The sequence below is a fragment of the Pelodiscus sinensis genome, chromosome Z (assembly GCF_052426305.1).
Source record: "Pelodiscus sinensis isolate ZL-2025 chromosome Z, ASM5242630v1, whole genome shotgun sequence".
Lineage (NCBI taxonomy): Eukaryota > Metazoa > Chordata > Testudines > Trionychidae > Pelodiscus > Pelodiscus sinensis.
In genome coordinates, this window is record NC_143085.1 from 36,262,058 (window position 1) to 36,274,981 (window position 12,924).

A 12,924-nucleotide genomic window follows, 5' to 3' on the forward strand; every position below is an offset into this window, starting at 1 on the left:
CAGAGTCCATGTGCTGCTAAGAGTGCTACAAGCCTTGGGGAAGGGATGGTACTTTGCACGCTCCTTCTCTGCCCCCCCCTTGCAGTGGCACTCAGAGAGGAACATGGTTCCTGCCTGCAACCGGCCATTTTGAGCAGTGTGCAGAAGTGGGGAAACAGGGAGTGTATTTTTCCTGTTCCTGACTTAATTGCATCCCTGGTTTTGGGTCAGCATGGTCAGTACTTTGCAGGACTTAGCCTTTAACTTGTTTCATGAAGGTCTTCTTAAATAACTGTGAAACTTTCATTCAAAATTCAATTAAAAATATGTACCCAATTTCAGTTAACCTCTTGGCAGTGTTGCTTTTTCACACATTGTCCTAGAAATTCAGGTCCTAATCCATGTAATTATATGCTTTTCATATGCTGGTTCCAAGTGCATTCTAGGTAACCTAATTAGCAGAGTGGGAGGAATTTCACATGGACGTAATGTGAACGTAGGATATAGCTGCTTTGCCAACCACTTACATTTTTAAAATATAGTGTATAATGAATCCCTTATATTTCCTTTCAACATAAATCAGCTATGAATTACAAAATTCAGCATAATATTTCAGAAATATAAAAGCCTAGCAATGCATATACTTTTCGGTTTTGTGGATCCTTCCTTTTGCCTCTAGCTAACTGTATTATATAGCACCGTATTTTTGAGGTCTGGATGTGTGGTTAGAGTTAGTAATATTACAGTATCACATGCAGGGTTTAGGTGTTGAAACCAATTTATAGTTCCTTTATTATTCTAAATGCACTGGGAAATTGCGTTCTGAAAAATGGCTACTTCTCCTCCACAGAGTCCTTGTCTATAAAATGATCAATATTTTAGGATTTTAGAATCTGTAGGAATTATATATTCACAAATTTAACACCAAAGTAAATAATGAGTTTTGATGTATTGTTTTTAAAAGTGCACCTTTCATGCTTTTTATTTATTCAAACAAATTGAAGGTACAGTAAGTATTTCTATATTATTACATTTCTAACACAAACTGACCTAAGCAAGGAAATTCAAATTGAAGTTGTTAGCATACATAATTAGACAAATTAAGGATGGAATTTTGGCTTTAAAGATGAATTTCCTGACTTTTTGAAAATAAGAACCTATGTGATGTGGCAGTGACTGCAGGTTTAAACTGATTTGCTGTAATATATTAATTGCATTTACTGTAGCATTTAAAGTACTTTTAGTTTCAGTACTCATTTCCTGTGTTGGCCCATGGGCAAAAACTGCAAAATTCTCTTCAGTCTCTCCTAGGAAAATGCTAAGGCCCACTGATTCAGAAAAGCACTTGAGCACATGTTTACCTTCAGTGCAGTTATTCAGGTTCTTAAAATCACACACATGCTGAAGTTCTTTTCTGAATCTGGTTATAAGCCAGGAGAATCACTACAAAAAATTGCAGGGACTTAGAACCCTTGTTCTGTGGGCATTGAAGATACTGAATATGATATAGAGTTAGGCGTGTTGTAAATTATCACGTCTAGAAAATGGCTTTTAGATGTTAGAACATAAATTGTTCTTGACAGTAGATGGTAAATGCTGGAGCCTAAACATGTAATTGGTTTTCACTGGACAGTTCTGAATGATCATATTATCATACAATGAAAAGTTAAATCGTTTTTTAATCTTTTTTAGCCATACATAGAAGAAATTTGTGATAGTCTCCGTGGAAAAATATTTCTAAAATTTATGGAAAGGTATGAATCTACATACTATATGAACTGTCATGTAATAACCTGCAGTAAGTCATGACCCTTGAGTATGATTGCAAAATAAGGCTAGAATTATTTAACAAATAGTGTATTATCAGCAATCTTTTCCAAAGAACTAGCCTTGATACATGTATCATGTGAAATACCAGGATATCCCAGAATTGTATGTAATGTAATTGTGACAGAACTTGTAAGGATATTTCAAGAAAGATGTGGAGAAATTGGAAAGGGTACAGAGAAGAGCGACGAGAATGATTAAAGGTTTAGAGAACATGACCTATGAAGCCAGGCTTCATGAACTGGGCTTGTTTAGTTTGGAAAAAAGAAGATTAAGGGGGGACATGAAAGCGGTTTTCAAATATCTAAAAGGGTGTCACAAGGAGGAAGGCAAAAATTTGTTCCTCTTGGTTTCTGAGGACAGGACAAGGAGTAATGGGCTTAAAGTGCAGCAGGGGAGGTTTAGATTGGACATTAGGAAAAAATTCCTAACTGTCAGGGTGGTCAAATATTGGAATAAATTGCCAAGGGAGGTGGTGGAATCTCCCTCTCTGGAGATATTTAAGAACAGGTTAGATAGACATCTGTCAGGGATGGTGTAGACAGAGCTTGATCCTGCCTTGAGGGCGGGGGGCTGGACTCGATGACCTCTCGAGGTCCCTTCCAGTCCTATTATTCTATGATTCTATGATTCAGACCACACACTTAGTGGGCCAGCCTTAACACCATGGATTTTTTACAGTTTGATCTTTTAAGAGTCTGAAAGTCTGTAACTGCATTCTTTGGATGATACTCCTACAAATCAACTACAGTATGATGGGGGCAAGTGATATATTAATTCTGATATGTAGCCCAAACAGTTTACAGTAAACAGTAACTGTCCTATGAGGAAATCTAAGGGGGGTAAATCTAGTTCATCTTACACATCTGAATAATGCTGTTGACCTTAATTGCACTGCTGGTGGGAATAAAGTGCACAGGATTTGGCCCTTAATCTTCTGCTGAGAAATGATATATCAGTTTATGTAGCCAAAATAATGTCCTCAAAAAATCAGTCTTTCTTACCCTGAAAATAAGCATTTTATAACTGATACAGTAGCAGGAGACAGTTACCCTGTAACAACATTCAGTGGTATTGGCGTCTTCTTTATTTCAGGATAAATAGGCTTATATTATTTCTTGGTTAATTAAAATTTGAAGTTATAGGACATATTTAATTTCAGATTTAATTATTTTTCTTGTGATACAGTTGAAATGTTGTTTTTAATTCTCTGAAAATTGACAGAAACTGGGTCTAAAGGAAAGTATTAAATATGGATGCATTCATAACTGAAATCATTAGATATCTTTTATAACATTATTAAGTGAAAAAAATAGTGAGAGTGCTAAATTAAAACATGCAAAAAAGATGGCTAATCAGTGGATTTTTTAAAATGGCAATTTTAATCTTCGTACATTATTTTGTGCTGAATTTAATTGCTAAAACTTGAGAAGCTAGCATTTTTCACAATACTTTCCGTAATTCTTTTGGATAACTTTTAATTTAACTTTTTACATTTTTTTAAACAGTGACAAGTTTACTAGATTTTGTCAATGGAAAAACGTAGAACTAAATATTCATGTAAGTAATTACATTTATTTTGTCAAAAGCTGATGTAGGTAAGAAAATGTGTTAGATTTAAAAGAATACTTCTAAAAGGCCATATTAAGAAGAACAATGAGTATTTTTCTGATATGCTGTTCTATTCATAGGTGTACATAATCTCCTAACACTATTAATGATTCCTCCTTGGCTACCCTCTCTGCCCATCATGACTTAATAGCCTAATGGTTTTGAAGTGGGAGGCTAGAGGAAACAGATTGTTGGAGCATTACTTTTCAGCTAGAGAACCAACCTCAAGTACTATTCTGTCTCCCTGTGTTTCCCGTCAATCCTCAGATCTACTTACCTCCATTTGGTCTATCCTTGGACTCATCCCTTAATCCCAAAGTGTTTTACTTCCACAATTATGTTGTCTGCAAGCCAGAGTTGCTCATGAAAACTGCAGTCTTGGTTTCACCTCCACTGCAATCCTTGGCTAGGCCTTCATCTCCTGCTCTCTTGCTATTGTCAATGCCATCTCTGTGACCTGTTCAGATTCTAGTGCTTGCAGATATACAGGAACATTAAATAATGAAGAGAGATCTTTTCTGAAAAAAGCGAAAAAAAAGTATCTTCTTTCATACATTCATGTAAAGTGACTTTAGAGACTGTGAAAGGTAAAGGTTTTGGCACTGGAAAATGAAATGTGTGTGTTTTGAATTCACAGCTGACCATGAATGACTTTAGTGTACATAGAATAATTGGACGAGGGGGATTTGGTGAAGTATATGGTTGCAGAAAAGCAGACACTGGAAAAATGTAAGTTATAGTCTATGTTTTAATGATAAATATAAAACTCTAAAGTATATAAAGAAAAAAACTCTGAATTTTTACAAAATCTTTGCAGAGCAGAATGATTGCCTAAGATTGTATCACAAAATTGTGTGTTTCATTGTGCAGTAGAGTGTTGGCCGAAGGCCCAGACAACTGAAGAAGAATTTCAATTTAAGGAATTGCTTAAAGCCTCATTGGAAACTTGATCCTCCACAGTTTGGAACACTCAGGCCTCTGTCTTGCAAAACACTTAAGCATATTCTTATTGAAAACTTCTGCATGGTCCCTCTGAACTAACAGGTGACTTCTCATGTCCTTAAAATGGAAGCTTCACAGGAGGTAGCCGAGTTAGTCTGTAACAGGAAAAACTTAAAAAACAACAAATAATCTAATAGCACTTTAAAGACTAACAAAACATGTAGATGGTATCATGGGCTTTCGTGGGCAAAACCTACTTCTTCAGATGACCGGAGAATATTATGCTGAAGTAGTTTGCTGGCTTAGAGCCCGTGGTGCTTAGAACATTTCAGGATTGAGCTCTCAGATAGAAATTTGTGGACAATTTAAGAATACAGGATTCTAAATCTATGTAATTCAAAACTATTTGCACTTTTGAGCAGAGGTTTTGAACAAAAGAAAACAGCAGCATTGGGTGTTTCTACTTGATAGTTGGTAGCTCATTGTTGAAGTGCAGCTAAAACTCATCTCTGGATTCAAGTTCACAAGTCAAACCCTTTGCTTTCTCTGACACTGCTATTCATACATAGTTCCTAATTTTTGCATAGTAAATCCCTGGCTACAAGACACAATTCTCCTATCACATGGTCAGCTTTGATTTTCAGTGGTAATATGGGTTTTTCACATGGTTCTGGGTTTTTTCCCCTTTTGTCTACCTGCTCTTCTACTCATTTGAACCCAGGGATCCTTCTCAGCTGATTCCCATGTATGTGAACAGAGCATTCCTCATACCTGAGGTGCTGAGTATTCATGGTTCCCATTGGGTTCATTGGGAATTTGATAAACTGACTCTGAGAAAATGAAGGGTCCCCTGAAATGATGTTCATGTTTAAATCTTCTACAGCGACTTTCACCTCAAGAATTTATCTCAGTAGTACTATTAATATCTTTATTCCTGTTGCAGTACTTTTGTGCACCTATTGATTTATTCTTTTTTAGTTTGAGATTTATAAAATGGGCCTGCCATGTAAATGTAAATGATAGCCATTTCTTTTGGACAAAAGCCACACTAAACAGCCTTCTACCTCAGAGATAGGGTTAGCATATTTGCCTTGTATTCACATTCCCTGAAGAAGCATAAATGCCTAAACTAAGAAACTCAGTAAGGAAACAAAAGATGTCCCTGCCCTCCATTTCCCTCTCTACAATTTCTCTGAAGCACAGAGGCTTGAGAATAGAGAAAGATAATGGATGTAGGAGCAGAAAAGTCAGCCAGACTTCCAAACCCAAAGTAAAACTTTTGACTAGGTTCAGTTTTTGGATAGAGGTTTGAGGTAGTTCTGACTTTATCTGAACCTTAGAGAGAGAGCTGTGTTAGTCTGTAACTTAAAAAAAAACTTAAAAAACAAGTGGTCCTGTAGCACCTTAGAGACTAAGAAAAATTATAGATAGTATCACTAGCTTCTTCTTTGAGTGGTCCCTGTGGGTGCTCCACTGTAGGTGTTGGGCTTGTCCTGGCGTCGCAGGTCAGAGATTTTCCATAGCCGTATTCAGCCGGACCGTACATGCGCGATCAGCGTCTCACGCTGTTCGTGCACTTTGATCGTTGCGCACGGTCTGGCTCCCACCACTTCCTCTCAACCGTCCTCAGTTGCAGGTGGAGCACCGTTCATCTCTTCAACTGGTTAGATCTTTCCTGTTAAAAAAATAGTTAGAAATAGTTAGTTACTTCATAGTGTGTTTATAGTTCGTTAGTTTAGTTAGCTGTTACTTAATATATATATATATATATACACACACACACACACACACACAACCGTTAAAGTTTTAAAAAGTTATCATTTAATCGTTAATTAGTTAATTCAAAACGATGCCTGGTTCACTAGGTTTTAAAAAGTGCTCCATGTGCCGCAAAACCATGCCCGCATCAGACGGCCACTCGGCCTGCATTCACTGTCTGGGCGAAGCGCACGACCCTCAGAGGTGTGCGCATTGCTCGAAGCTTACTGCTAGAGCACGAAGGGACAGGGAGATGCATCTTAAATAATCCTATTTGACAAAGCCCTACAACCCGCGGACCCTGCTACACCAACAAGTTCAGAAGCCGCTATTGTGCAGAGGCGTAGGGCTTCCTCTTCTGGGGTGACTGCTACAAAGAAAATCAGGGCATCCCCCACAAGATCCCTACTTGCCATGTCGATCAGCAGAGTCAGCAAAAGGGACAAGCCTGGCATATCTGGCATTCCCCCAACAGAGCCAAAATTTCTGTAGTGTCAAAATCCAAGACAACAACATCTTCGGCACCAAGACCACCAGCACCGAAACCCTCACCAGTGCCAAGAGAGCGAGCCAAGGAGACCATGGTACTGCTAGCGTCATCACTGTCTTCGCCGCTGATAACACCGGGACACTCACCAACATGGCCAGTCACAGTGCCGTGCGCCTCGGCGCCATCCACAGTGCCACGATCCGTTACCCTGACAGTGGTGCCGCGCACCTCGGCGTCAACCTCAGTGCCACACACATCGGCTTCTACAAGATGGGAACCATATTCGGAGCACTCACCAGAAAGGGCTGGACGATCGGTACCAACAAAAGCAGCACAGAAGTTGCACGTTCAACATGCTTCCATTTCACCATCCCCAACATTCTCCCCAGCACCATCTCCATCACTGCCGATTCTGCTCTCCCCTCCTAGGATGGCCACCACCACCGCACTGGCGAATCTCCTCAATGTAGCATAAGATCTCTGCGTAGGGAGACTTTTAGGGAGTACTCGGGGCACTGGGATAGATGCAGCTCGCGATCTCCTCCTTCGAGGATGTCTCCGCACTTGCCTCATTCACCAAGGTGGTCCCCTCATTTAACATACTATCGCCGTCATGGCAGTGTCGTATCTTCGAGACACTCATCGCCGGCTAGATCGGAGCGCGATTATGACTATTACCACAAGCCACATTACTGATCTCGACACTATTACAGATCACATTCATACAGATGATCCCCATGCTGCTGCCATTCGCCGAGGTATCAACATGTTTCAGTACAACCTCAACCAACACAATGACTTCCAACCCCTTCTGAGCGGAGTCGCACTTCACAGCTGCAACATTCAGAACCAGAGAAGGGACAACTGTCGGAATCTGAAGATCCGCAACCTGAAACGTCACCGATAGATCAATCCTCCTCATCTCCCGATGAGCAGTATTCCCGGGAGACATGGCCCCACTCGGACGACTTGAAACTATTTCAGGAACTATTCAAGCGTGTGGCAGAATCACAGCAGGTGCAGCTAACTGAGGTACAGGCAAAGCAATACTGTCTGCTCAAAAATGTACACCCCCAGCAAAGGGCAAAAATTGTGCTTCCAATCAACGAAGCAATCATGGAGGCTGCTGAGTAAATTTGGCAGGCCCCGGCTTCGGTGGTGCCAACAAGTAAACGGGCAGATAAGAAATACTCTGTCCCCTCCAAAGGCCTCGAATTCCTATTTAACCACCTGCAACCAAACTCCTTTGTCGTGGACGCAGCTCAGCTCAGCACAGGACAAAGACACCTCAGTACAGAAATACGGCAGTGGATAAGGACAGTAAAAGGCTTGACATCTTTGGAAGAAAGATGTACTCATCAGCCACCTTGCTTGTCTGCATAGCAAATTAAGCGGCATTGCTGTCCAACCATAATTTTGACAACTATTCCAAATTGAGAGAATTACTACAATACCTCCCTGTTTCAAAGAAAACAATTCTGAAATCAGTAGTACAAGAGGGTTACGCTGCGGCCAGAGCATGCTATAGATCGCCCTAGACATAGCAAACACAGCCACCTGGCGGCAATTGCTATGTGGAGATCCTCATGGTTAGCCACAGCTGTGGTTCCTAAGCAACTACAGACAAAGGTAGAAGACCTAATAACATAAGAATGGCCGTACTGGGTCAGACCAAAGATCCATCTAGCCCAGGATCCTGTCTACTGACAGTGGCCAGCACCAGGTGCCCCAAAGAGGGTGGATCGAAGACAATGATCAAGCAATATGTCTCCTGCCATCCCTCTCCAGCCTCTGACAGACAGAGGACAACGACACCATTTTATCCCCTGGCTAATAGCCTTTTATGGACCTAACCTCCATGAAATTATCTAGCTTCTCTTTAAACTCTATTTTAGTCCTAGCCTTCACAGCCTCCTCTGGTAAGGAGTTCCACAGGTTGACTACACGCTGTGTGAAGAAGAACTTTCTTTTATTAGTTTTAAACCTGCTCCCCATTAATTTCATTTGGTGTCCTATAGTTCTTCTATTTAGGGAACTAATAAATAACTTTTCTTTATTCACCCTCTCCACACCACTCATGATTTTATAGACCTCTATCATATCCCCCCTCAGTCTCCTCTTTTCTAAACTGAAAAGTCCCAGTCGCTTTAACCTCTCCTCATATGGGACCCATTCCAAACCCCCTAATCATTTTAGTTGCCCTTTTCTGAACCCTTTCCAAGGCCAAAATATCTTTTTTGAGGTGAGGAGACCACATCTGTGCACAGTATTCAAGATATGGGTGTACCATAGTTTTATAAAGGGGCAGTAAGATATTCTGGGTCTTATTTTCTATACCTTTCCTAATAATTCCTAGCATCCTATTTGCCTATTTGACCGCCGCTGCACACTGCGTGGAAGTTTTCAGAGAACTGTCCACGATAACTCCAAGATCTCTTTCCTGATTTGTCGTAGCCAAATTAGCCCCCATCATACTGTACGTATAGTTGGGGTTATTTCTCCCGATGTGCATTACTTTACACTTATCCATATTAAATTTCATTTGCCATTTTGTTGCCCAATCACTCAGTTTGGTGAGATCTTCTTGGAGTCCCTCACAGTCTGCTTCTGTCTTGACTATCCTAAACAGCTTTGTATCATCTGCAAACTTTATTACCTCACTCCTTACCCCTTTCTCCAGATCATTTATGAATAAGTTGAAAAGGATTGGTCCCAGGACTGACCCTTGGGGGACACCACTAGTTATCCCTCTCCAATCTGAAAATTTACCATTTATTCCTACCCTTTGTTTCCTGTCTTTTAACCAGTTCTCAATCCAAGAAAGGACCTTCCCTCTTATCCCATGGCCATGTAATTTACACAAGAGCCATTGGTGAGGGACCTTGTCAAAGGCTTTCTGAAAATCCAAGTACAGGCAGTCCCTGGGTTACGTCAGTCCGACTTAAGTTGGACCCCTAGTTACGAACCAGGGGAAGGGCCCGCTAGTGCGGGGTGCCTCTCCCATTGTCGCCACATCCGGCAGCACCGGGGGGTGCTTCCCCCCAGCAGACCAGGGAGACGCGGAGCTAGCAGATTCTGCATCGGGCTTCCTGTAGTCAGCCACTGGTCAATTTCAGCAGCGGCTGACTTGGGAACACCTTGGGCAGAGTAGCTCTGGTGCTGCCGGGTTGGTCCAGTAGCGCCGAGGAGCTAGCCAGTGGCCTCTCCAGAGCCGAATAAAGGGGAATAATGACATCTCTAGATCTGCTGAGAATGTTCCTCTTAATGCAACCTAATATGCCATTAGCCTTCTTGGCTACAAGGGCACACTATTGACTCATATCCAGCTTCTCATCCACTGTAACCCCTAGGTCCTTTTCTGCAGAACTACTACTTAAGTGGTTGGTCCCCAGCTTGTAACAATGCTTGGGATTCTTCCGTCCCAAGTGCAGGACTCTGCACTTGTCCTTGTTGAACCTCATCAGATTTCTTGTGGTCCAATCCTCCAATTTGTCTAAGTCACTCTGGACCCTATCTCTGCCCTCCAATGTATCTACCTCTTCCCCTAGCTTAATGTCATCCGCAAACTTGCTGATGGTGCAGTCCATCCCATCATCCAAGTCATTAATAAAGATATTGAACAAAACCGGTCCAAAACCGAACCTTGGGCACTCCACTAGAAACCGACCGCCATCCTGACATTGAGCTGTTGATCACTACCTGCTGGGCCCGGCCTTCTAGCCATCTTTCTATCCATCTTACTGTCTATTTAACCAATCCACATTCCCTTAACTTGCTGGCAAGAATATTGTGGGAGACAATATCAAAAGCCTTGCTAAAGTCAAGGTATATCACATCCACTGACTTTCCCACGTCCACAGAGCCAGTTACCTCATCATAGAAGCTAATCAGATTGGTCAGGCATGACTTTGCCTTTGTGAATCCATGCTGACTATTCCTAATCACTTTCGTCTCTTCAAGTGCCTCAGAATGGATTCCTTAAGGATCCCTTCCATGATTTTTCTAGGAACTGAGGTAAGACTGACCGGCTATAGTTCCTTGGATCGTCCTTCTCTTTTTTGAAGATGGGCATTACATTTGCCTTTTTCCAATTATCCGGGATTTCTCCCAATCTCCATGACTTTTCAAAGATAATGGCCAAAGGCTCTTCAATGACATTTGCCAACTCCCTCAGTACCCTTGGATGAATTAAGTCCGGACCCATGGATTTGTATACGTTTAGCTTTTCTAAATAGTTTCTAACCTGTTCTTTACCCACCAAGGGCTGTCCATCTTCATCCCATCTTGCGTCACTTAGCGCATTAATCCGGGAGCCCACCTTGTCCGTGAATACAGAGGCAAAGAAAACATTGAGTACTTCAGCTTTCCCCACATCGTCTGTCACTAGGTTACCTCCTTCATCCAGTAGGGGCCGCATACCCTCTCTGATCACCTTCTTGTTAACATGCCTGTAGAAACCTTGTTATACTTCATTATTCATTATTTAGAATGAAGGGGCTTCTTATTTCATCCCCTATTCTCTCTCAGTGCCTGTGAGCTGGATAAATCACTGAGATTGCTGTCTCAGCATTTCTACAGATAAACGTACTGAGCCTTTTACCTGTGGTGCTATAGACAATGTGCTTAGGTCCCTCAGATTTAGACTTGTTAGGGTACATGTCATTATGCTCTTACTCTTCATTAAAACATTAAACATTCATTTTATATGTCTAAAAATGCTATACAGATATATATGATGGGGAAGATAGACCCCAAAGCCTTCTCTTGTATCTCTGACCATCTTTTGTAAAGTAGAAAGCAAATCATTTCCCTTTTTTCCCCAAATTTACAAGCCTAGCAGGTCTCTTCTGGGTAGAGATTAAAGCGCGGGATTCATATGGAATCAGAATAGGGTCCAAGTAAACATTTGTATTGACTTATGCTCCAAATCCTGGTTATATAATCTATGTTTTTGCGATTCCTCCATCACTCTGGTGTCTGGACGCTAGCCACCTTAGATAACCTCTCTCTTGCTACATTGACAATAATGTTTCAATGCTAGGAAGACTGAAGTAGTTCTGTATGCGTATGTTTACACTGCATTCTGAAGTGTGATTATAGCTCATGTAGACATACTTGCTTTAGCTTTAGCCATGCGCTAGCATTGCCAAAAATAGCATTATAAATATGGTAGTACAGGCTTCTGCATGGACCTTATAAGCATATACCTACTCACAAAGTTAGTCTTCTCTGAAATCTGTACCTCATTAGTGCTGCTATTTGTAGTCATGCTAGCATGGGTAAAGTTAGCATGAGTATGTTTATACAAGCTGCAATCCTAACTTGTGTTTCAATGTAGACATACCAACTGTCTAGATGCTGTTTTGACACTTCTACTATAGACGTAAGTCTTTAAAGATCGTGCTCAATATTCATCTAGACAGATGGTATGGATTGTTAGTGAAAAATATTGAAGTAGGGAACCTTTTCCAACATGCTTTTCTGAATGATTAATGTTTTCAGGTATGCAATGAAATGTTTAGATAAGAAGAGAATCAAGATGAAGCAAGGAGAAACATTAGCCTTAAATGAAAGAATTATGCTGTCACTAGTCAGTACTGGAGTAAGTATCCTGGAATTTTTTCTCCATATTTTATAATTATTTTTAGCTGTGTAGAATACATATTCTGTTAATTCATTCATGGTTGGTGTACTGGAAGTCAAAGCCATACCAAAGGATAATGATGTTAAGTGCCCAAAGTTATGAAAATGAAAACAATAAACCCCAACTGATTACAAAACAGGCGTTGAAATGATAGACCCTCCAGAGTACAATGACCTCATTACATAAAGTCGAATATCAGCTCTTGTTACCATGGTAACAGAGGATGTTGGTAGAAAGGTTAATTTTGTTCATGATTATTACTCTGTTCAAATGAGATTCACAATTTACAGCTCAGAATAAGCATATCCCCATGACCTAGCTCAGTTAAAAATAAAAGGGAATGCATATCATTTTGGTATAGATTCATTGGATAATGTGTATTTATGCTTGCAGAATTATTACTAATTCAATAAAGAACTCCAAAACAAATGAAATAAATTGATGAATTTGCTGCATTTCCAAACAGAAGATATTAGGTATCTCAGTCAGTTTGCGTACATTTGATTTTTGTCTCTGCATTCTCAGAAATACATGATGAGCATTCTCTTCTTGTCTGAACCTTGTTGTTGTGACATATTTATCAGTATTTTTTTATTAAATGCATACCCACCATCCTCATCAGTGATCTGTGCCTGTGCATATAGACCACTTTGAGCTATAAACCAGGGAATCT

At 40.6% G+C, this 12,924-nt stretch overlaps 1 protein-coding gene across 7 annotated transcripts in view; it reads left to right on the forward strand.

Moving 5' to 3' along the window:
- The window catches only part of GRK3 (G protein-coupled receptor kinase 3), a 196,742-nt gene that overhangs the window by 109,529 nt on the left and 74,289 nt on the right, over window positions 1–12,924 (forward strand). For all 7 annotated transcript variants that reach the window (XR_012896033.2, XR_016348369.1, XM_075898873.2 and 4 more), the window contains 4 exons: window positions 1,672–1,733; window positions 3,315–3,366; window positions 4,055–4,146; window positions 12,110–12,209. Coding sequence is in view for 5 of the 7 variants with exons in the window: in XM_075898873.2 (XP_075754988.2) it covers window positions 1,672–1,733; window positions 3,315–3,366; window positions 4,055–4,146; window positions 12,110–12,209 (306 nt within the window). In the remaining 2 variants the exon portion in view is untranslated. The remainder of the gene's footprint in view (window positions 1–1,671; window positions 1,734–3,314; window positions 3,367–4,054; window positions 4,147–12,109; window positions 12,210–12,924) is intronic.